Raw genomic sequence first — 23,292 nt, forward strand, 5'->3', positions numbered from 1 at the left:
GCGGTAGCATCAATCTTCCATCCGGCCGCGTCTCACATCTGCATTGAGGCCGCATTTCCAGCTAAGGGAAGAAAACAGAAGAGAGACATTATTGTGGGGATAAGGAGCTACATATAAAGACATTAAACAGAATGAACAGAATCACAAGAGCTCAAGAGACACTTACCAATCATAGGAGAAGCATAGTTGCGGCTGGACTGGACTAATCCTTATCAGGGATCAGTGAAGGAACTAGATCCCATTCAACGTGCCCCTGCCAGATGTAGCAGGACGGAGAGCTTACCTTCCATAATTCACAGCTGAGCTTTATGGTCCGGCGTATGCTCACAGAAACCGTACTTTGGGGAGAAGGGTTCGAGAGGTACAACAGTCGCAGATTGGCGCACACACACACTCATCTCCACGCAGGAGCCGTATCACCACGTACCACCGCTCACTGCTTTTCTACCGAGGGAGAGGCCTGAAAGGTGGTGAGTCAAGTTCAGCGAGGGCTACAACCACTTAGACCAGGTGAGCGTAACAGTTACGGATGCGACCCCTTCAGAAATTCCTGGATGCTTGGTGGATCCAGGTTTCGCAGACAGGATTGCTCTTGACGAGGAGTTCCATTGGGCGATAAGATGGTGGGGCATGCGCTGTTAGGCAGAAACCTGTGCAGTTCCCTTAGGGATCAATGCAAAAGGCTTAGGACTACAGGTGTTGGAGGTAAACCCAATTGGTAGCAGTCTGCACCACCCAGATTTACCTGGTAGCTGTGGCTGAGCAGTCAGACTTCTCTCAAGAAGAGTTAGACAGTATATAGAGTATACAAAATAGGTACCAAAATACAGTAGCACAAGCAAACAATGACCAGAGCTTTGGTATAAAAGTATATAATTATTTATTTAAAAACACACTTGTAAAAATACACTAACACTAATATGGCAAGCAAGTTCAAACACTGTCACTATCAATATATATACCTCCCTGATTACTTATTGAACAAGTCTTAGTTGAAACGCCATTTATTTGCAGACAGAGGTGAGCGCTTAACGTAAGATGGCACTCCAATTAGTTAATTAAAAAGGAAGGGAAAAGGCAGAATTAGGAAAGCACACAATACCAACACTTTTAAAAGAACCACAGCAAGTCAGAAAAGGCAGAGTCTACTGTAGAGCAAGAAAGTTCATAGGCCAGGCCCACTCTTAGAGAGAGCAAGGCGGAATGTGTCCGAAGATCACACAGTTGAATTATACTTTAAAAGTCTTTGTAGATAGCTCAAAAAGAGTTGGATCAGTTCAGAAAAAGTTAGTTAACAGGTCCCAGGTCACCCCAGGATAGAGACTCAAGGATTTACGGGACACCTTGAACAGTCTGTTGCAAGGGAGACCAGGCGGGACTCAGTACCTGAAATGGTGGGGAAGCTCCAGCGGGGGCAGTTGTTCCTGGCAGCAGGTGCAAGTCGGTGCTTCGTCCAGGGGAAGAGAAGATCTCGACGTGGAGGAAAGCTGGCGGTAGTTGCACTGGCAGGGAAGAAACCAGCCGCGGAGTTTCCCGGTTAAAAGGTACTACCCTTTTATTCGCAGTAGTGGTGAAGCGTGGCTATCCAGCCGCCGGGGTGCTTGGCACGGGCGTTTCGACCATGAGACGATCCAGGAAAGCAAAAAAGAGGGCGAACTGGTTATCCCACCAGTTCAAAGGAAGAAGACTCTCCGGGATGAAGATCTTCTCTGTCGTCGCGAAGTGGTGAGGCGGTTCAGCAGGGCTCCACCGGTGGTGTCGTTGTTGCAGGTCGGCTCAGCTTCTCGGTCTTCGGATTCTTTGGTCCTGTGGCAACTTCTAAAGTTCCAGTCCCCAAAGCCCTGCTTTTATGCAGAAAATCCCCATTCATCAGTCCTAGCTGTCACTCAAACATGCTAAGTGGTGAGCCGGGCGGCTCACCACTGGCCCAATCACACAAGAGTGCGACTTGAGTTGCCGAGGCAACTCAGTCCAGGGTGCCTATTCCCCCCTCCCACACATCCTGTACACCCAGACAGAGTGGCACCACTTTTGGAGGCTTCTGTGCAGAAGCCCGCCAAAAGTGGAACAAAGGGCTCGACTTGCGTTAGAGTTACAAAAGCGAACACAGACGCCATTTTGGCACCGAGTTCTGGCAAAAAATCCCAACCGGTGAATTAATATTTAATAAACCGGCGGTATGTTTGAGTCTATGCTAAAAAGTGTTAGCCTCGAACAATGGGAAAATCCCATAGGAATATATTTGCGGTCGAATATAAAAAGTAGTATCCACTGCCACCAGCCAAAACTCGATCAGGGGGGACTGGACAGTGCCCCCTCGAACAACAGACCCAGGAGCAATCAAATTGCCCCTACCAGTACGTCCACAATATGATGGTTTGTACTGGTTCTGTTCACAAATTAAGACTAGTAAAGTCAATGGTGACTTTACATACCCTGGGAGACAGTAGTCAGTCCCAGGGTATGGAGTCTATGTTTGGGGGTCACTATGACACCCCTGTGTTACTGCACTGAGGCTGCTGTGTAACACACCAAAAACACATGAAACGCTATGAAGTAAAAGACCCCATAGCCCATAAAACACATTACAAAGTCAAAGGATATCTCAAATCATGTCTAAGAGTGGGAGAAAAAAAGTCTCACTCTTAGCAGGAGAAAAAAAATAAACCCCAAAAATTCAGCAAAGCTGCTGGGGGACTCACTAGGTTTGGGAAATTAGCCTTTACAGAGAATTCTCCCTAACATCTTCGGAGGCGTGGATTTCCAGAGCCCCCCATACCAGGAGACAGTCACCACGGGCGCTTCCCTGGAGGGCTGGGGAGCACACACCGGACGTCTCCAAGCCAGAGGCCTGTGGCTACCGCAGGAGAAAGATCTCCACATCAATGTCCTGGAACTGCAAGCAGTGTTCGGGGCCCTCAAGTCGTTCCTTCCACCCCTCAAGGGCAAGGTGGTGAGGGTCTTCACGGATAATACCACCACAATGTTCTACATCAGGAAGCAAGGGTGCACCATATCCCCAGGGTTCTCCAGAGATGCTCATTCCTTTTCACCTGGCGGGCATCAAGAACACCATCCTGCCACGAGTGGCAACGCAGGCAGGATCAGGTGGACAGTCTTTTCCTCAGGTGGGGCAGACCCCAGGTCGACCTGTTTGCGACAGCGACAAACTCCAATGCCAGAGGTTCGCCAGCAGGTTCCATTAGCCGAACAGCATTCGGGACGCGTTCTCCTTCCCGTGGGAAGGCTTCTTCCTGTATATGTTACCTCCATTGCCCCTCCTACTGCGAGTCATCAGTCGACTCAAACAGTGCCGGTGCAGGATGAGCCTCGTCGCCCCGGCGTGGCCGAGGCAGATTTGGTACCCAAACCTTCTCACCCTGTCAACGTAGCCTCCGTTCAAGCTGCCAGTGGTCGCAGATTTGCTCACCAGAGAAAGAGGTGCAATCTACATCACGACCCGGGCTTGCTGAACCTGAAGGCTTGGCTTCTGCAGCCTTTAGTGTTCGGTGGGTATGAGCTTCCGGCAGTCTGCTGGGAAGTCCTTGCCAGGGCCAGATCGTTATTGACTCTTAAGTGCTACGGGCACAAGTGGAAGCGTTTCAAGACATGTTGCCGGACGCAGAAGATCACGCAGATTCTTCCGTACTTGTTGTCCTTGGCCAAGGCGGGGCTCGCACACGCCTCCATCAAAGTGCATCTGGTGGCTATCTCCCGCAACACCAGGTGTCCGGGATGGTCTTCTCTTTGGTCGCACCGTCTAGTCAAGGAGTTCCTCAAAGGACTGTTTCGATCGTTCCCTCCGGTTAAAGCTCCCGCCCCGGCGTGGGAACCCAACGTAGTTCTGACTAGGCTCACGGTGGGCCCCATTCGAGTCTATACATCAATCCCCACTCAAGTTCCTGGAGAGCAGGTGAGATTCAGGCCCTGTCTTGCAAACTGCCTTATCTGACTTTCCACGACACAAGGGTGGTGCTGCGGATGCATCCCATCTTCATGCTAAAGGTTCAGTCGGAATTCCATCTCAACGAGCCTTTGGTGTTGCCTGTATTCTTTCTGACGCCTTCGTCGCCGGCTGAAAGGACTTTGCACTCGCTGGATGTTGCGCATGCTCTGAAGTTCTATGTGACGCGCACAAAGAGTTTCCGGAAGACATCTCAACATTTTGTGAACTTTGGTCTGGTGAACCATGGGAAGGCCTTGTCCAAGACTTCCATCTCCAGGTGGCTCTCCCGCTGCATCACTCATTGTCACCGGTTGGCACACCGACCGCTGCTCGGCCATCTGAGAGCCCATTCTACCAGAGCGATCTTGCAAAAACAACGTTCCTGTCTGGTGTGCACCTGCTGGACATCTGCAGGGCTGCTACATGGAGGTCCACTCACGCCTTCATGAGATTCTACTGCATCAACAAGGATTCCAGCGAGGAGTCCAGGGTCGGCCAGGCAGTGCTTCGCAACCTGTTTGCTTGAAGGTGAGCCTGTTCTGGAGGTAAGAGTATTTGCTTCTGTTGAGCCGTGCCACCTCCCATGGTTGTGTATGTTGTACTGCTGTGTATTCTTTATTCATGAGCATGTGAATCCATGCCAGACCTCATGCTGTAGAAGTAACAAGTTACTTACCTGTAACTGTTTTCTCCAGCATGGGTCTGGCATGGATTCACATGCAAGCCCTCCCTCCTGCACCTCTGCGGCTCTTCTTGGTCATACTGCCAGTTTCCGTGCTACCAAATCTGAAGGTGGCTGCCGGAGGCGGGGTTTGGGGAGAGGTCAGTCATTGGCTGGGGGCAGTATGACCCAGAGCTCAATGATTGGTTTATAGGAGAAAGACAGTTTGTAAGTGAAAGTGAAACTGGTTTTTCTTGTACCGAGGATTCCCGGCCTGATGACGGGGAATATTCATGAGCATGAGCATGTGAATCCATGCCAGAGCCATGCTGAAGAACAAAAGTTACAGGTAAGTAACTTGTTCCTTCTCTCTATCCTTAGAACAAAGCTACGTGAACCACAGGCGAGCCATGCCATTGGATTCCCCTCCGCCTTGTTTCCTCCCTTCATCAACCACTGCGGACTCATTTATTGAGTTACCACACCCCAGGTAGGTGACCATACCCATGCGTAGCCAATTATTGGTTTGCACACAGGTGCACCATCCCTCGAGCACAAATGTGACGGCATCCATCGGTTCACTCAGGTGCAGCACGTCTCAGGAACCCTCCAATGCCTTCACCACACCGGAGACCACTCCCTGCGTGGCAATGATCCAGCATGCATTCACCATGTAGGTCTCACCGCTCCACTCCCTCCCTCTAACTCTGATACCGCAGTCACTTGCGGCGGGGGGTCCACACTGGTCGCAGTCCCTTTGCAGCATTCACTGCATCTGGCCCAACCTTGCAATGTAGCCAATTGCAGTAACAAGTGTCTGTTAGGCAACGTTTGTATGCAGTACCCTCTGGGAACACTACAAACAACTCTGACTACAGGTATAGGAAACCCAACCTTTGGTATAAGCTTGTACTGCACAGTTTTGGTAGCTCCTGGGACCCTCGGCTGTACACAAACTCTCAGCCATGGTCTCCAGCACACTTCCTGCTGCGCAATCTCTGCAATCAGTTTCACATGGGGAAAGGCAGTCTTCATACACACTTTCCGCTGCACACCCTTCAGATTTAGGGGGAACCGGACCCTCTTAAGACAGGCAGTTGAAATCTGCTTGGTCAAAGTGCTGGTGCCCTTCTTTCCACCAACTTCTGCTTGGATTGCCAACACTGTGCTCTCCTACTGCTGCTCCAACAGCGATTACTCCAGCCACTGCTCCATTTAATGGCCTGCACCTGATGGGGCCTTTTAAGCCTCTCTGCTTCTCTCACGTGTGGGTCATTGAGCTTTACAAGCTGACTATTCCTGCAACATTGCTCATGGGCCCTCTTCCTAGTCCCAGTAGCGGGGAATTATTAGACTGGTAGCCCCTAACAACAAAAGATGGTTTTCATATCAGCTTACTGATTTTAAATGCAAATTTATTTCTCTCAATTGCGTTTAAGGAAAGATCCCAAGAGTTTACTTGGAAAGGAGAAGGCAGTTCATTTAAGCCATTATTTACAGGTTTCCTTCCACTATGCCTCTGGGAGTAAGGGGGATTTTTAACCTTCGAAGTCTCAAATGGTCTTTCTTTTCTTAAGATGTTTAAATATGTCACCCCAGCTTTACCCACATCAAAAAGGCTTGATGTGTGGTTCTTCTTCCCCTTAAAAGATAAATACTGTGTCTCATCCCACAGGATCTCCTCACTGCCCTGGGCCTTTTGTCTCCTCCCAGGTGATCCTCCCGTAGTACACCACCCCCAAGTCAGGATTGGGAAGCGTCTGCCTTTCCTTGGCCACCTTGGAGGAGACTTTAGGCAGGTATTTAGTGAGGGATCCGTAGGATTCATCAAACTGTCCACCAACCCACTAACAACGCTCCAATATCTTGCCTACCCACCCTAAAACACTGAACAAAACATGCCATACATGTCCCGCAGCAAGGCATAAACCACCACAAACCTCAAACACCATAAAACACCAAACAAGAAACTAAGCCAGCTACACACAAGTTTCCACACACTCCTACTCCAAACACCACAAAACTACCAACTAAAAAACAAACTAGCACACAGTGCCCTTTTTTCCGAACTGAAGCTACCAACAGCACATCAAGGCTCTTTTGCGCTTTTCCCTGTTAATCTTATTAAGTCATCCCAGCCCTCCTGGAGACCACAAAAAGTGGCAGCGGTGCGTGGTAGAAGTCTTAATAACATAACATATAGAAATCTACAAACTGGTAGGGCCACACTCGCTTCATTTTCTAGATAGCTAAAACCCATTTGTCTCAGTGAGCCCTATGTTGGTGTTGACTTGGGTAGGCCCAGGCACCCCTTAAAGTATTCTTTATGGTTTGGCATATCGTAGAGGATTTCATCCTCACACGTTCCTGCTCCATATAAGGCTGTCAAGTGGGCCTTAGGCTCTCAGAATGATAACAGTAGGCTGGGATGTAATAGGTTTCCCAAATCTTAGGAGCATTCTTGTAACCTGAACCATCCACCTGCTCCGAATAGCATTACATTATGCAATGCTAACTCTACAAGCAGTAACCACTGTCCTAGAAAGTTCTATTTTATCATTATTATTACTTGTATATAAGAATGCACACATTTAACCAAATGATTGCTATTATTATTTTCATTATTAAGCCTGATCATTCATAATAAACTAAATTCTTTTGTAGTTGGAACATGGTCACACTTCAGCTACTGAAGGAACGTTTTCCTTGATTGTATCACATAATTGTTAAAACACACTATAAGATGTTAGTTGAACTGTTGTACAAGCACAACAAGTGATGTAGAAGTTGCAACATCAATTTAAGTGCATTATTTGCCTTTTTCCTCAACAGCTCGGGTGTGCATTCAGGATGGGGATGTGAACATTTCTGACTCTGACGATGAAGACAGTGAGTATACATCCCAAGCCTTTTGTTAATTATTTCCCTGTCACCACCTTTAAATAATTTTTAACTTTTGTTGCTTGATGTTTTTAGATATTCTGCTATTGTTTATTGCATCCCGTTTTCTATTTCGTAATAACATTAGAAATGATTGGCTATGGTTTGCCGTGAATCTTGTGGGTCTAAATGTCAATGTTGTTAAAATAAGAGTTCTTGTGTGTCCAGTGCACAGGCCTGCAATTCATACAGATTAAATCTTTAAATGTATGTGATGGAAGATATTGAGTTAATTGTCCAATATTCAATGAGTCAGAAGTATCTCTCTAACTAGCATGAGAAATTGTTTTAAACATTGCAAATATCTGACATTTTAGTAGTTGTGCAACATCAGAGTTCACAGATGTTTACATTGGAAATTCATTTATGAGTTCTCTTGTCTCACTGAATTGTGTTGATCTAGTAGCGTGTTAAATTCTTCCAGATATAATCGAAGGTTTGATGAGCATTATACCTGAAAAATGTCAGATGTTTTATTCAAACATGATGAAATAGCTGAGAACCGACACGTGTTTAATGCAGTGGGGCTTTTTCAGGGCATCATATTAGCAAAGCTCTAAGAATATATAAAAATAGGAAGGTCAAATGAAGAATTGTAGTATTAATGTATTTCATAATTAATCAGTCTGAATTAATGTTATCATGTATTAAAGATGTCTTGTGTGAGAGCTAATTAAAACCATGTTAAATAATGATGCAGGCATGTAAAATCTTTAATTAAAGACATTTGCAAAATACCCCCAAAAATGCTCATGTGTCTCAACGTGATCATTGTGATGGTGGGTCGAGTCATGTCCTGTTTGGAGATATTTGAGAAATTAAAATGTTTAGTGGCTACAGCTTGAGTAAAACGTCCCTCTAGCGGTTTCATAAAGTAGTGGCTCGAAGATGGCCAACATGGAAAATTAATGAGGACATACATAGACCTCGCCAAATTAGACTACCTGTAGAAATGGGGAAAAAAGACCATCCTAAATTAACATTGGGTAACGCTGAGAAAGATTTTCTTTTTGCGGATTTCTTCCCATTGATTTCTAAGGGAGACCCTTTCTTTTTGCTTTGTTTAGACTCCTGTTCTAATTTTTGTAGTTCAGAAAAGCCTTCTGCTTTACTTCCTTTGTATCGTTGCTCATTCGTAGGCAGAAACTGATTAGTCCTTAAGACTATCAGTAGTGAGACTTTCTCTCTCTGTGAATGCCTTGTATTGTTACAATTGCACAAATCACCTTAAAGTGAAGTGTGGTTACGATAATTTGTATCCTTATAGGTTTTTCTGTAATGGCTTTTTGGTTACTTTTAAATGTGTGTAGGATGAACTGGTGGCAGTAAATTTTTTTCTACTTTGTTTTACACCTTCCACTCCTGCACTTCTACATTTACGCCAAAGGGCTACTATTGCTGGCTAGCACCTAAGAAGGAGGTGCCCCAAGGTTTTTGCTTGTCCTTTGGCCATATTATTGTTTGGCCTTTTTCCTGCCTTCTCAGGTCAGGAAATACCATTTTATTTTATTTATTTATATAGCGCCGACAGCCCACAGACATCAGGGCGCTGATCAACACAAACACAAGGACAGGGACAAAAATAAAAATCCACAGGACAAAACATGAGCAGCACGAGAGGCGCTTGGGGCCGAATGATGCAAATAACCAGGTTTTTAGATGTTTCTTGAACAGCAAGTTGCTTTCCTCAGTGCGAAGATTCAGAGGGAGCCTGTTCCAAACTTGGGGCAAAAGTACTTCAAAGGATCATGCATGCCCCCATGTTTTATTTTGCCCTGCGAACCACCAATTTCTGCTTCCTAATTGATCTTAGGTCTCTGGTAGGTGCATAAGCAGTTACCCATTTCCTAAGGTTAACTATATATGTTTAATGCCCTTTCCCATGGAAGCTGCTGCTTTCACAGGCAAAGGGGGTGGTTTGCATGTAGCTCGGATGTGGGGGTTTGGACTGTCTGGTCCCAGTAACATCCGGGTGCCTGAATGTCTGTTGCTGGGCAGAAGTATTGGCAAGTGGCTATCCATGATTGGATAGCCGCTGCCCGTTTGAATGGTGCAGATCTTTACCACTTGTGGACCTGTGCAAGCTTTTAGTTCAAATCTTGGATAAAAGGACTCCTCCTTCAGCTCTTCTTCAGATCACCATCGGAGCCAAATCCTTTACGGATAGCAGCCTGTTGATGAGCCCTGCAGCTGTCTAGCACGAACTCCAATGACATCCCGTTGAAGCCCTGCTCCTCTGACTGACCTCAAGAAGACCCTTGCCTGTGCTTCGACCCCTGGACTGGTGGGAACAACCAGCCTCAACCCCTAATTGAGGTTCTGAGCCTTTTGAAGTGTCCCTGGACTTACCAGTGGACTGACCAGCTCCCTCCTGGGCTATCTCGCTTCAGCCATCGCTGTTCCAAATGCATCCTTGGAACTTGGAGAATCTTCAACTTGTACAACAAGGTGCCTGCTCCTGCATTTTCAGACTTCTTCCATCATCGGAAGCAGTGCTGGACCTGCTCCTTTGTTTGTTCCTGAAAGGTCACCTGTCGCCGCCTGACTCTGGTGCCTCCCCTTACAATCTGCCTTTTTTGTATCATAGGGGTGTCCTGAGGTTGCCTGCATCACAGAAGTCTTCATCTTTTGTTTATTTGGGTGTTCAGCTGGATGGTGTCTGGAACAGGTTCCTAAGCACAGCGACCAACCAAAACTAAATCCTGTGCCATGAAAGCGGCTTCTACTCCCAAAACCTTTGGATATTACTCGACCGGACCAAGCGCAGAAGTCTGTGCTCAGCAGTGGTCTCTGGAAAAATCTGGTTCAGGGGCAAGTTAAAATAACAGTTTCTCCCCACCTCCTGTTTTCCATAGGGTTACATGGTGTTGGGGAAGATTTATATTTTAGGAACTTTCCCTCCATAATTTCTATGGACCACCCAATCTTTTTGGTTTGTTCGGACTATAGGAAGGGATGTAAAGCCTCCAGCGTCACTTCTCCTGCCTTTTGCTCAGTTGTTAGGGGGAAACTGATCAGTCCTGTACTGGGAAACTCTTTGCCTTTTATCCTTTACAGTTTTGTGACTTTTTAACATTGCACACAGGATCTTACAATGCAGCGCATTGGCGATCATTTTGTTTCGTCACAACCTTTTACACTTGCCATTTTTGGTTACTTCTATATGTGCCTAAATACAAGCTGGTGGCAGCAATTCTATTTGTACCATTTTCATGTTATTTTATGTGTGCACATTAGCATTTACTGCGTATGGCTACTAAACGTGGCTAGTGCCTTAAAATGTCCATGCCACAAGATCTTCGCTTGCTCTTTGGCCATATTGTAGTTTGGCCTTCTTCCTACCGGGTCAGGAAATCCCATATAAGGTCATCCACTTGCCCAGGAAAGCTGCTCCTTTCGCAAGCTAGTTGTGTGTGTGCGTGTGTGTGTGGCACCCAGGAAGTGGGTGGGACTGTCTGGTCCCACTGAACACATCTGTGGTGCCAGAGATTCTGGATATGGGGCATGAGTGAAACCAATAGTTGTCCCTGATTGGATTTTGATAAGAAGAGGACTCTTGTAGCCATTTCTTCAGATCAGCATTAGAGCCAACAATCCCTCATAGAAAACAGTCGACTGAAGAACCGAACAAGACACCTGATGATGCCTGGCATCCCCCTTCCTGCGTCTGGCCTGGTGAAGCCCTGTTGTGGAGTACTTGATCTATGAAGGACCTGAGCGGAGCTTCAACCCTTGGACTGGTGGGAACAAACATTCTCGACGTGCTCTCGAGGATCCAGCTGTCTAGAACCTTCAGAAGTATTCCTGGACCACCCGCTGGACTGTCCAGCTCTCCTATATGCTTCCTTGCTAGAACCGTCGCCGTTGCACGTTTGTGGTATAAGTCGCCTTCCTGATGAATTTGGGCCTCAAGGGATCCTGTCCTTGAAGGACTTCTGCGACTGGAAGGACGCCTGCCATCATCTGTGTGTGGTGGCCGTTGCTGGAAGTCACCTTCCCTGTCCTGTGAGTTGTCGTGAAGAGGGCTGCATTGACGAATCTTGCATTTCTCCATCACCAAACATTGCACTCTGCTCCTGGATCCGACCAGAAGAATCCTTGCACCCGTAGCTCCTGGGCACCTCTCACCGGAACCAACGGTGGAAAATCCAACCTCCAGCGACATTCACCCCCTCCCCGCATCCAACCCCCACTCGACCCATCAAGCCAGCTTGGAAAATCAGAGTCGGGTGGGGTGTGTGGGGATGCGTGTTAGTCAACGCAAATCATTTGTCACTCCCTGTCCTCCATAGGATAACATTGAGAACCAAACTCTTTGTATCCTCCCATTCCCTTTCACTGCCTTTTGGTCGGTAGTATCATCTGAAAGATAAGATCACATTTTACTTGCTGTCAAAGTCTGCAATTACCTCCCCCTGTGTCTCCTCACCTGGGTCCTCCGGAGTGTGGGCTCTGAGGGATTCCTTCTCGCTTCTTCTTTCCTTCTTGCAGAGCTTCTTATCTCCTCTTGTCTCAACAACCTTCTTTCCCTTCTTCTGTTCGTAGAGATTAGGACGCTCTCCACCTGAGGCCACCTTGACTTAGGTTATAACTACTGCCAGGTGGACCCAAGGGAGCTTGGCCCCGTTCCAGGGAAAAAACCAGTGAAGGCACAAAAAACCCTGTGCTGTAGATGCAGGATCAGCAGATGGAAGTCCTTAGTGGTGATGCTTGTCTCCAAAATAGGGGACAGAAATTATGGGTAGGATCCTGGTGCCGGTGAAGACTGCATGGGCAAACGACTCACGTTATGCAAGGAGGAGAGATGATCAGGCAAATAAATACTAGGGTAGAGCACCCGGGGAAGAAAGAGAGGCAAACTGGGAAGAAGGCTGAAAGTACAACCAGGATCCCGAAGGGTAGAACCCCAGAGAAAAGGAAGGAAGAAAGAACAGAATTCTGCTACAGGAGCGCTAAAAGAAGGTGGAGACAAAAGGACCTAGAGAGAAGGATGCACGAAATACAGATAAAAATTAATAGGAAAGCGAGAGAGTGAAAGCCTATCGAAAGTTAGAGGGGAGCAGACAGAAAAGAGCGGCGGAAGCCAAACTAAAGGTAAGCAAAGAAACAGGAGAACAAACCCGAAGGTAAGAGGGTCCAGACAAAGGAAGTCAACCGGAGCTAGACCCGGGAAAAGGCTCAGGAGCGAAGGAGCCGACAGAGACAGGCGGCAGAGCGGAGATGGGAAGGAAAAAGGTATAGCGCAAAGAGCGCAAACAAAGCGGTAGCAGGAGGGAAAAGTCTAACAGGAATACCGGAGCAAGGAGGGGGTACTCAGACTAGGAAAATGCCAGGAAGGCAAAAGGCTGGGTAGCAGGAGGAAACGAAGGCACGGCAAACGCTAGAGGAGCAGTCCGAAGAGAAACAGACAATACGAGTTGCAGCGTGTCGGGAAGGGGGCGTGGCTGCCCTATATACCAAAGCCTTGGAGAGGCTAGAATGTTGCTGCTGATCCCGCAATGGCTCAGTGAAGCCGCCATTTTTGCCACAACTTCCACGGACGAATCGTGACACTTACCTAGTAACTTTATCTCATCTCTTCTTTTGAAAGTCACCAACACAAGCAACCTACCTGCTACAGATACTTTCTGGTGAGAAGCATTGTGGCTCCTGTGACTTTTGGGCACATGGCTCCATTCTTCCTAGGGATTGGACTGTTGAAGTTAGGGAATATCAGTTGTAACTTGGTTCCATCTTTACTGCATCATTGTACTTACCTTCTGTGCTGATTTAAGTAATTGAATGCATTTTAAGAACATATGGTGAATGTATAAATGTTTAATGAGTACTGTGCGGTGATATCACCTGCTTATTTCATTTTTTAGTGTGTGTTTAAGGCCTAGAATAAAGATAGATTTTTATTTCTATACATTCCTGTCTAAATTTAATTATTGTGTGCTTCACTGTGTGGACTCATTGTGGACATCTGACCCCACTCTTCTGAGAATAGCCTTGACTGCTCTTCATTGCTACCTTCATTGGGTTTTGGCTAACCTCACAGTGTATTCCAGTGGACTATAACTAGGCTAGCCTCCTAAAATCTGTCGTCCAAGCCAGATTCTAGAAATCCATCTTAACACATGGCGGTAAAGTCCTCTCCCTAAACTACTCTTTTCTGACCTTGGTCGATGGAGGCCTGGTCAAGGGATCCCTTCCTAGGCCTATCTTAGTGACTGGGATTGAGTTAGTTTGCTTATCTGAACTTTACTTCTCCAGCATTGGATCTTTTATAGATTCACATACTATGAACGATTCCCCGTCGTCAGGCTGGGAATACTCGGTTAACTTTTTACCATAGTAAATAAAGAAAACTTTAGGTGTTTATTTTGTATCCCATTGCCCTCCTTTTGGCTGCTTTTGGTCCCCACCAATGGAACGTCGAGTATGTAGCTCCTCCCCTGCAGCCTCCCTTCAGATTCTAACTGCATGTCACGCTGGAAGGAGTCCTCATGTGTTTTCCCAGAGAGAAATCTCCATATCTTTTCAAAACCATCAAACTCTATCTTCAGGAACTTCATGTCATGATCTCAGTCAGTGAGCATAGTCCTCATTCAGGTATTCAGGCTAGACAGGGAACATTATATCAGTCAGCAGGTTGAAGGTGGGTGTTAGCCTGGCACATATGGCATTTACACCATTCACAGCATATGCTTTCATAGACTCTTGTGATGTTTTACAGTAATTTCCTACACTAAACATGGCAGCCGCAAGATCCATTTACAAATGGCTGCCCGTTCTATTCATATTGCAGAGGGAGCTATTTAAGCCCAGCCTCCACTGGAATGCGCGCTTCACGTCTGCTCCACTGACAGCGGGTAACGCTACCGGCGTTTCTCCTCACAGAACCTGGAAAAGGAGACTTACCAGACTGAAGTTACCTCCGAAGCGGTTATCTTCAGTCAGAAGTTTCACTGACAGCCACAGCATCTTCAGTCAGCAGCCTTCGCTCGTAGCCGTAGCATCTTCAGTCAGAAGTTTCACTCACAGCCGCAGCATCTTACGTTAGCAGTTTTCACTCGCAGCCGTTTCCGCTTGTTGTCCAGGGTCCTCTTAAGTAATGTTAGGGCCCGGCGCACGGATCTCTTTGGGCCCCCCCCCCAGTGATCCAAATTAATAAAGAGATCCAGAATATGTGGTTGCGCCACCTTTATCAATATCACAAACCACAGTTTTTGATATGCTGCCTCGGAGCAATCAAAATATGCATGCATACTTTTTTCAGCCCCCTTACCCTCTTCATTATTGCTGTAATCAGAATGACAAACAAGAAGCATTTAAAGAGCAACATTCGCAGACCACGACCAGAGTCCTTGGACCTCATTCTGAAGTCGGCGGTAACCCGCCTGTGCCACTGGTGTGTTGCCGTTGACCCGGAAACTCCAAATCCACCAACTGACTTCCCGGTGCCACTGGGACATTACAAGTCCCAGCAGCGCAGGATTTCAGGTGGTGAATTTGGTAACTCCCCATTCCTGTGGTGTCCCACCGGACTCCATGGGAGTGGCTAGATGGAAGCACCGGCACCGTTGCTAATGGTGGCGGTGCTTCCGTGATGACTCTGCATATGTGGGCCAAAGCGCTATGGCCCCTGCAGGCAGACACGTAGTGTGGCGGTCTGGAAACAAGGATGTAAACGGTACGCTTACTGGCACCCTTGTTTCCGGACTGCCACACTCGGAATGATGGCCCTTGTGTTCTAGCATAGGTACAGGACACTTCCTCGATAGCAGCCAGATCTAATGAAAAAGGTCCATGTAACCCAGAATACATGGATGGGTCAGATTGGCTGCCTCACAGAATGCAAAAGTGCTCAGGCACGGATACAGGAGACCAATTGGAAGACAGGAGAAAGCTACACATACTATAGCATAGATAGTGGGTGAAGATTAGAAGCTACCGGGAAGGTGTCCATATCAAGACGGACTGGAAGTAGTGTTTCCATTGGTGTGCGAAGACACAAGTGATTGTGATGTGCAATATATCAATGCTCACTATTATTATAGAGGAAGCAACACTACAGCCAGTGAAGCCACGAGTTAGGCTTTTTTGAAGATAATACTCTGACAACAAAATCACTCTGAAGGGCAACAATTTTGAAAGGTCTAGGGATTGGGAATTTTGACAAGTTAGGCACTACGAGTTTAAATGAGATGCACAGGATCAGACATTAGTTAAGAGATGCCGTTGTAATTTGCACTAAGTCTGCAATTTCTGTACTTTACCGCTTTATTTTACAGTTCTTACCATGACCTAAAATAATCCCATTTTATAGAACAGACTTGGAAGGTACACAAAGAACAGAACACAACATGACCATTTAAAAAAAACAAAAATTTTATGGGAGCTGATTATGCAAAATTGGAATGATTCTAGATTCATTGTCTCCATCATCAAGGCAAGTATACAAGTATCACCATGCTAAACGATTTCATCTGAATTTCCCTTCCGTATTTTAAAGATTTTAATATGCCCAAAACACAGGCTTGTGAAATTGTTATTTATAAACGTGCAGAAAAAAGCAAACTGGTTTTTGGGTCAAATGAGCAGACATTAAAATATGCTTGCCAGGGGCCTGCAATATCGGGGCCGCTTTCTTCTATCTTGAACACACTTCACTTAAATGGCCTAAATTAAAAGAAAGATCAGGTAATGGGCTAAACAATGTCGCCAACATGTGAGAAGGCAAACCAGCGGAAAGGCTGGGTTGGCCTTGCTATTTGGTATTGTAATCTTGCATATGATCATAGATCTCTGCATTGAGCACTTAACACACAGAGATATCTTCTGAATTAGAACCCAAATTTATCAATATGCATGTCAACTTTGGCTATTGCACGTGATCATTATAAATCACCATAGAAAGATGAGCATGCTACAGAAGTTGTGCCGTGGTAAACGCACACACTATGCATGCCACAGTGAACACAGAAAGCATTGCAGGATTCATTGACAGAGCAGAATATACTCATCAACAACAGATGGGTTTAGAGCCTCAGCAGCTGACAAGCTCTATTTCAATTTGGTGAAGAATTGGAACAGACCTCTTTAGCTCAGACAGACTTGTCGGCCCACCTCCAGGTGGGGGCCTGGGGCAAGAGCCCTCCCATAAAGACATCTCTGTCGTAGTCGCAGCAGCCATCCAAATCTGGCTCTTTGTTTAAACCGCCACTGCTGTGGCCAGCTACCTGGTCATCTCAATTGGCGTTTTCTACTGCAACACCTCTGTGTATAATGTCTGCTGTTTTGTCCAATTGTAACTGTTGACATCCTCACTATCTCATGTCCGTTTGCTGTAACCCTTGAGCGATCCGCCACTAAGTCATTTGCTTGCAACAGCGTCTCAATGCCTCTGGGCTGCAGCGCGCTTTACTAATTCAAAAATAAAAAAATAAAAAAATCTTCAGTCAGAAGTTTCTTTTGCAGCCACTGCATCTTCCAAAGGTACTTTTCCTCAGCTTTCCGAAACCTGCAGAAAATACAAGAGGTATTTAATTTACAAACTAACTTAACAGTAAAAAAGAAAAGACGTTTAATAAACATTTACGTACCTAAAGGTTGTTTAAGTTTTCTCCTCATAGTTGTTTCCGCGCTCTTCCTTGAAGGCTGCAGTTACTTCTTATTGGCGAACTTGCGTGTTTAAAAATAAAAACGTTTCCTCATCCGTAGTAACTCCGCAGCCATAATTATTTTCCCAAATTCCGAAAACCTGCAAAAAAACGAGAAAAAGAGCAAATTATTAGAAAGAGAGATCTCTCTCCAACGTAGCAATCTATTGAAGCCTTTAAAGATTACAGTATTTTCACCAGCGTACTTACCCAAAGACTAATTCTTAAAGTATAGACATTTCAAGGCAAGATGCTATAGAGTACATCAGCTATCCAAGTTGCCATTGTTCCTTCATCTCAACGCGCCCCTGTAGAAAAGCAGGATGGAGAGCTCCACAGTAAATAAACACAGAAAGAGAATCCTAAAAGTGCCAAGATACCAGGTCCACAGGTTGAGAAGGCATTACGCTCCCAAGGAGTCCTGGTAAGCGTTACACTTTACCCTTTTCTGTCAGATAAGTGGAAAGGGGGAGCGTGAAAATGGAGGGAAGGAAGTCCCTTTTTAGAACCTGCTCCAACTGTTGCCTAAAACACATTTTTGATGGAGACAGGTATGAATAATATATTTATTACCTTCACCCACGCCACTCTGCTGAAGAGTGTGAAACATGTAAAACCTTCAGCTGTAAAACACTTAAAGACAGAAAGTGATGCCTGGTATGCTGGCTAAATGAAGGCCACTACCCCCTTTCAGAGGCAGAGTGTCATGTCTGGGTGTACGATTGTTGGGCAGAAACCTGTGCAGTTCCCTTAGGGACCACTGCAAAAGATTTAGGACTACAGGTGGTTGGCAGTTAACCCAATTGGTAGCAGTCTGTACCACCCAGATTTACCTGGTAGCTGTGGCTGAGCAGTCAGACTTCTCTCAAGATGAGTTAGGCAGTATATAGAGTATACACAATAGGTACAGGGATACAGTAGCACAAGCAAACACTGACCAGAGCTTTGGTGTAAAAGTATATAATTATTTATTTAAAGACACACTTGTAAATTACACTAGCACACAAAGAGGTAAGTAAATTCAACACACAGTCACTATTATATGTATACAACCCTAATTAATTATTAGACAAGTCTTAGTGAGAAACACCACTTATTTTCAGACAGAGGTGAGCACTTAACATAAGATGGCACTCTAATAAGTTATAGAAAAAGGGAGGGAAAAGGCAAAGTTATGAAAGCACACAATTTCAATACTTTTCAAAGAACCACAGTGAGGTAGGTTAGGCAAAGTCTACTGGAGAGCAAGGAAGTTCAAATGCCAGGCCTGCTCTTAGAGAGAGCAAGCGTAATGTGTCCTGGATCACACAGGGGGGTTATGCCCAAAGAGTCTTTGTAGATAGTTCATAAAAGATTGAGATCAAGTCAGGAAAAGTTAGTTAACGGGCCCCAGGCCAACCCAGGTTAGAAAGTAGAGGATTTACTGTCACCCCGAACGATCTGTCGCAAGGGAAGCCAGGCGGGACACAGTACCTGAAAACGGGAAGAACGCTCCAGCGAGGGCAGTTGTTCCTGGCAGCAGGTGCAAGTCGGTGTTTCGTGCAGAGGAAGAGGAGGTCTCAACGTGGAGGAAAGCTGAAGGTCGTTGCGCTGCCAGGGAAGAAACCAGCCGCGGAGTTTCCTGGTTACAAGGTACCACCCTTTTCTTCGCGGTAGTGGTAAACCGTGGTATTCCGGTTGCCGGGGTGCTTGGCACGGGCAAGGCGGCCACGAGATATTCCAGGAAGGCGATAAGTCGGGCAAACTGGTTATCCCCACCAGTCAAAGGAAGAAGAATCTCCGGGCTGGAGATCTCCTCTGTCGTCGGGAAAAGTGGTGAGACGGTTCAGCAGGGGTCCACCGGTGGTGACGTCGTTACAGGTCGCCTCAACTTCTCCCTCCTCGGATTCTTTAGGTCCTGTGGCGACGTCTGAAGTCCCAGTCCCAGTCCCCCAAGCCCTGCTTTTATGCTGCAAACCCCCATTCATTCAGCCTAGCTGTTACTCACACATGCTAAGTGGTAAGCCGGGCGGCTCACCACTTGGGCCAATCACACAAGAGTGCGACTTGAGTTGCCGAGGCAACTCAGTCCAGGGTGCCTAAACCCCTTGCCACACCCCCTGTGGTACCCAGACAGAGTGGCACCACTTTTGGAGGCTTCTGTGGAGAAGCCCACCAAAAAGTGGAACAAAGGGCTCGACTTGGGTTGTAGTCACAGAAGCGAACATAAATGGCATTTTGGAACCAAGTTTCGGCAAAAAATACCAACCGGTGAATTTATATTAATTTAATAAACCGGCGGTATGTTCGAGGCTATATTAAAAAGTGGTAGCCTCGAACAATGGGAAAATCCCATAGGAATATATTTGCAGTCGAATATAAAAAGTAGTATCCACTGCCACCAGCCAAAACTCAGTCGGGGGGACTGGACAGTGCCCCCTCGAACAACAGACCCTGGGGCAATCGAATTGCCATGACCAGTACGTCCACAATATGATGGTTTGTACTGGTTCTGTTCACAATTTAAGACTAGTAAAGCCAATGGTGACTGTACATGCCCTGGGAGACAGCAGTCAGTCCCGGGGTATGGAGTCTATGTTTGGGGGTCGCTACAACACCCCTGGATTACTGCACGGAGGGTGCTGTGTAACCCACATACCAAAAACACATGAAGCCCTATGGAGTAAAGGACCCCATAGCCCATAAAACACATACAAAGTCAAAGGAACACCTCAAATCATGTCTAAGAGTGGGAGAAAAAGAGTCTCACTCTTAGCAGGAGAAAAAAATAAACCCCAAAAATCCAGCAAAGCTACTGGGGGACTCACTAGGTTTGGGAAATTAGCCTTGCAGAGAATTCTTCCTAACAACGATCATTCCCAGATCGTATGTGTATAGCCCTTTCAGAACGCTGCAGCCTGAAAGTTGGCATGGCAACGCTGGCGTCCAGTCCTTTCCTCCTCCATGTACCGCCGACGTTGAGCAGCATGTAGCATTGTCACATGATCTGTACTTAAGCACCTCCCACTTGTTTGCCGGCGCTTCCGATTCGAAATTGGTGGCGCTACGAAGAATTGCTTCTATTGCTTTTGTTTCTTCCTGTATCCTTGCCCTTGATACTTTCTTTGTCCTTGGACCCTCCGTGCCCCTTATCCCTCCTCCTCGACCCTCATCTTGTCTCTTGGATTGTCTCGTGCTTTAGACCCGGAACGTTACCTGGATTACGTTTTTGGATTGCCTTTTGCTATGTTTCTGCCCGACTCGTGTTTTGACCATGGACTGCTAACGGACCTGCTCTTGCCCCTGGTGTTGTGCTGCTGTTCACGTGCACGGCTGCTCCCGAACTGTGTTTTCTTCCTCTGCTGCTGCAAACGTGGAAAGCTAAGAACTATTGGGATACCTTGGATTGTGGGATTTTGGAACTTTGACTCTTTCCATTTAGTAGACAGACTAGAGACTGGCAAAGTGTACTTAGGCATCCTTGTGCCGTCGGGATAGGGTGTGGTTTCTCTTCAGTGGAATTGCGGACCTCCATCTTCTTGCTTCTCTGCCTGGAATCCCCAAGTGACTTTAAGAAGAACAGTCATACGGTAAGCCCGTTAGGGGTTTCTTATAGCGGGTTGTGAACCTTTGAAAGGGGAGGGGACCGATATTGATTATTAAGAATCAGTATAACAAGGACCACGTTTTACACGCATAGTCTGACTGCTATTGACAACTGCATAGTCCTGTATGTTTTTGGTTTATTACCTGAAAGAGTGCTTGCCTGCCAATACGCATTGTGATTAACCTCACACTTCGCTTCTAGGTTCACTGTGTGTCCTGTACTCCGCATCTCATCTCACCTCGGCGACACCTGCTTCTGCGGCTTCGCTTCTGCGGCAGCTGTCTACTATTGCGACACCTGGCTCACATCCGGTATCCTTTCTTTCCTCTGATTTACTGCTCTGGTTGTCTGATTACAGGACCAGAGGGGTACATCAGGAGGAAGAACTCGTCCACTACACTACGTGAGCAACTCGGATCTGACACAGGCCCTCATTACGACCCTTGCGGAAATGGAAAAATGATGGCGGAAATGCAATACCGCCATCGAACACCGCTCGTTGCGATTATGACCCGTCACCGTAAAGTACGATGCCATTAGCGACACCGCAGTGAACGGCAACGCTAACTGCACCAAGTACGCGCACGCGCGCCTTGCAAAACCGGAATCACCGCCATGGCGCAACGGTACGCGAATTCTGACCCTAGCGGACATGTACTGAACGCCATCAAGCACGTCGTAAAGTACCATTCCGCCATGGCGAGAAATACGGCATCGTGAACCAACCGTAAATGGCCCACTGAGTGCCTGAACTCCACTCCCTGGCCACATTGCACAACTCCTGGCAGGCGCAATGTACTCACACTATGCAACCAGTGAAATCTACAATTCACCCATGCATGCCAACGTAGAAATGCATGCAGGGGCTCAAAGCGCCCCGTGAGTGGGCATCCATGTACGGCATGTCACCATAGCCGTACTGATGCAGCACAGGCATGTGAAGGTACAATACATCAAAATGAAAATCAAGAACACATGACACAAAACAACAGTAGTCCCCCATCGCTTGCCACCAGCGCAAGGCAACATCCAAAACAGCATCCTGAGGGGGATTGCACCAGCCCTGTACTCTTGCCAGTAAACAAACCAACCATCAGCAGAAGCATGTACCACACAAGTTGGCAGAGTGACTGAGCAGCCAGGCTCATCCCAAGAGGGGCCGATGGGAGCTGCAGGGCACAGATGGCATGAATACAGAAGCTATTCCAATGGACATGACCCCAGTCCCCCTCCAACAAACGCACGCAAACACAGGCACCTGTGACCAGCCACATTCTGAACATCCCATCATTCCACCAATCGACCTGGCTGACAGGCACCAGTCGGCCAAAAGCCAATCCCCCGCCCCTGAACAGCACATCATGTAAACAGTCACAATGGCAGCCCCTATCCGTGACCATACTGTGCTACGTAGGCAAACGCGGCCAGTACTGTACCACACAACTCAACTCAGAAGGCGGAACACAATGCAGATCATCTCGCAATACATACCGCCACAAATCGAAAATCGCCACATCACCTGCAAAGAATAACGCAACACGCCAAATATCGGAATACAATTTAAATGCACATCCAAATGACAAAGGCCTCACAGCAATTTGCAAAATAACACCAAAACATCCATCATCACCGAGGGCTGCATCTGCAATAATTGACCAGCTTCCACTTGTGTGACGCCCTGTACCATCATGGCACACAGGGCCTACATCAACGTTCCAAAAGGCAACATGGAAGCGGCAAGAACCGCAGGTCCGTCCCATGAGGCAGGCACTAGTCGAGCTGAAAGGCCGAAATGTTGCACCTAGCCACCAGTACAGCGTAAGGGCATGTGGCCCATTGGCGATCGTCCCATAAGATCGTAATGGTGCTCCACTGATTCACCCGAAGCTGCAGGTGTCGAGAGTAAAACCCATCTGGAGGAGTGGCGTACAGATGGCATCTGCAATAGGGCAGGAGATACCTGTCACCCAAATGAAACACAAATTAACCGATTGCATTACGGGACTCATGATGCATTACAATCTTCATTCAACACACCAAATCCACACCCATATGCATGCTAGCCCACTCCAAAGGAATATACACACCCCTAAATCAGTATCGATTCATAACGAAATCAATCGAGGTAAATACACCATTGGCAACGTCGGTTACTGTGCATGCGTCCGTCAAGATAGAACCCATGACATGGGATTAGTAACGTGCCTAGACACAAGTGTATGAAGGCGCGTCGAGACAGGGAGGATCCGACAAGGGCAGATAGACGTAAGTCCCACTATGGCAGCCTTGCATCACATAGCGCAGGGGAAGGGGAGTGATTCAAAAAACCCATGTACATGGCAGACCCTAAATGGAATCATCTGTCCATGCATCCATTCATCATTCCCTCATCCCGCAATGAAAACGCATGAATATTCACTCACATAATATGTGAAACTTCCATCGCGTCTGTGCGTAATGCAGTCTGCAAAAACCACTGTGCTCCTGGCCGGATCTGTAGTGTTGTGAAGCAAGA

General features: G+C 46.8%; 1 protein-coding gene across 3 annotated transcripts in view; it reads left to right on the forward strand.

The window, feature by feature from the left end:
• Window positions 1-23,292, forward strand: part of RRN3 (RRN3 homolog, RNA polymerase I transcription factor) — a 1,004,740-nt gene that overhangs the window by 208,618 nt on the left and 772,830 nt on the right. For all 3 annotated transcript variants that reach the window (XM_069645599.1, XM_069645600.1, XM_069645598.1), the window contains exon 6: window positions 7,440-7,496. In XM_069645599.1, the coding sequence (XP_069501700.1) occupies window positions 7,440-7,496 (57 nt within the window). The remainder of the gene's footprint in view (window positions 1-7,439; window positions 7,497-23,292) is intronic.

Source organism: Ambystoma mexicanum, chromosome 2p (assembly GCF_040938575.1).
Source record: "Ambystoma mexicanum isolate Mex_15411 chromosome 2p, UKY_AmexF1_1, whole genome shotgun sequence".
NCBI classification, from domain to species: domain Eukaryota; kingdom Metazoa; phylum Chordata; class Amphibia; order Caudata; family Ambystomatidae; genus Ambystoma; species Ambystoma mexicanum.